The 2,500-nt window shown below is 42.0% G+C and overlaps 1 protein-coding gene across 1 annotated transcript in view; it reads left to right on the plus strand.

Annotated features, from left to right (window-relative positions):
• LOC143021771 (uncharacterized) overlaps positions 1 to 2,500 on the plus strand; it is an 11,309-nt gene that overhangs the window by 6,326 nt on the left and 2,483 nt on the right. Inside the window, exon 3 of the mRNA XM_076179486.1 lies at positions 1 to 557. This exon is cut by the window's left edge and continues 426 nt beyond it. Within this exon, the coding sequence (XP_076035601.1) occupies positions 1 to 557 (557 nt within the window). The remainder of the gene's footprint in view (positions 558 to 2,500) is intronic.

The raw sequence follows: 2,500 nt of genomic DNA on the forward strand, positions 1-2,500 counted from the left end.
TCCTGGAGTAGCCCCCGGACATGGCGGCGGAGCCGGATCGCCCGGATTTGGTTCTCCCGGACATGGCGGCGGAGCCGGATCGCCCGGATTTGGTTCTCCCGGACATGGCGGCGGAGCCGGATCGCCCGGATTTGGTTCTCCCGGACATGGCGGCGGAGCCGGATCGCCCGGATTTGGTTCTCCCGGACATAGCGGCGGAGCCGGATCGCCCGGATTTGGTTCTCCCGGACATAGCGGCGGAGCCGGATCGCCCGGATTTGGTTCTCCCGGACACATCACTGGAACCGGAGGCCCTGGATTTACGGCCAGACCCGGTACTGTAACCGGAACCCCCGCCCAGTTCCTCAGTGTTCCTGGAGCAGGTGCTCCCGGAGGCGGTTTTGGAGGTCCCGGATCCGGAAGCCCCGGATGCTGTGGAACTTCCGGAGGCATCGGTAGCGGAGGAATTCTAGGAGGAGTCCCCCAGCAGTCCGGACGTCCCGGATTCGGCCCGGACACTGCCCTGAACCAGGCCTACGGACCCCCAAGGAGGACGGACAATGACTCCGGCGAACACGGTAGGTCGCCTTCGTCTCAGTCCTACGGCCGGTGACCTCGTCCTTGAACCTTAGCCTCGAGCTAGCCCTCCAAGTGGCAGTTGAGCGACCAATATTATTGAAGCAATATAATGAATCAATATTCTCCCTACCCTATCAATACTCTTTTCTCACCGTCAATACTGCTCCTCGTCCATAATACAGTACACTAAACTAATACACAATATATTGAGTCAATATTCTTCCTCCAACCATCAATATTCTTCTCTCCCCATCAATACTTCTCCTCGTTCATAATATACTAGAATAATACACAATATATTGAATCAATATCCTCCTCCATCAATACTCTTCTCTGCTAATCAATGCTTCTCCTTATCAATAATAAACTCAAATGATACACAATATAATCAGTATTCTTCCCCCACCATCAATACTCTTCTCTCCCCATCAATTTTTTTTCATCATTAATGCAGTAAAATAATACACAATATAATGAATCAATATTCTCCCCCACCATCAATACTCTTTTCTCCCCATCATTATTTCTCCTCATCAATAATATGCTAAAGTAATAAACTAGAATAATATTGTATTGAAATGTATTGATACAACAACACACTAAAGTAATATTGGTCATGAAGGAACCTGTGTCCCCAGCTGGCGTCACCCTACAAAAATTGAATAAAATACTCTGGCGGCATCTAGGATAATATCTTGGGAGAAGTTGAAGTAAAATTTGCTTTGAGACATTGATGTTTTTATTCTGGCTAGCGGTAGAGAGGTTCTGGATATATGCCCTCCTTGTCCGCAGTCCCCCTCTCGGCCAATTTGAATTTGAATTAAATCATTCTAAGTTAACAAGAATAAAATCACGAAAGGACATCACTGTCTATGACAACAGGGTTTCAGGCTTAAGATGTTATCACACTGAGCTATTTTTCCTCCGGCTGTTGAAGAAGATTTGCAGCCCATAGCAGCAGTTTTCGGCAAGGAATCTGATTATATGCTGGAGAAAAATAATTTTCCTCCATCATATTAAATGACATTTTACCTAATTTATTGAGAAAACAAAATAGTATGCCATTGTGATTTTGCGGCGGAAAAAATTCTGGAGGTGGGCGGTTCCGCCAATGAATCGGAGGTTGTCATAACCCCTTTAGATAAACGATATCGCCTGTAGGTAACTAAAACAATATTAGCTAAAGATTACACGAAATGTTTAAGAAGGACACAGGCAAGAACTGGTTTACCAACAGAATGATTAACGAATGGAATAGACTTGGTAACCCTGTAGAGAGCCTGAAATAATTGGTTGTTTTAAGACAAGATTAGATATCATTGTGGATGACAGGTAATAAGGGACATGGAACTGCCTAGTGTTCGCCTTATGGTCTATTGCAGTCTCCCCCCTTCTTATGCTCTTACGTTCTTAGCTCAGTGGGATAGACTTCAACTCTACTTAAAAAAATGTTAATCAGAATTTAATTTTCAAAGGGTGGCTATGCCAGAGGTGTCAAAATAAACATTATATTTAACAAAATCAGTAAATGTATTCTTCATTTCAATTGTGCTGTACTCTAAGAACATTTAATAAATGAATTGAACGCAGATTTGAATAGTAAATGTATTCTTCATTTCAATTGTGATGTACTCTAAGAACAATTAATAAATGAATTGAACGCGAATTTGAATTTTGAATTTTGAATTTTGATTTTTAAATTCTAAACTCTGAATCTCGAATTTTGAATTTTGAATCGGACTTCGAACTGTCTTCCACAATTTTTATTTTTTTTTCTAACGGCCAAAATTTTCTTAAATCATCCAACGAAAAATAAAAAAATACTTATAGAATGAGATCGATATTGGTTTGAAAATCACCCCAGAGCTGATTTTAATCACCTGCTGACAATAAATAATACACATAGTTACATTACCTAATTAACGGTTAAACTGGACCTCTT

Source organism: Oratosquilla oratoria, chromosome 42 (genome assembly GCF_046742065.1).
Source record: "Oratosquilla oratoria isolate Oo_2021 chromosome 42, ASM4674206v1, whole genome shotgun sequence".
NCBI classification, from domain to species: domain Eukaryota; kingdom Metazoa; phylum Arthropoda; class Malacostraca; order Stomatopoda; family Squillidae; genus Oratosquilla; species Oratosquilla oratoria.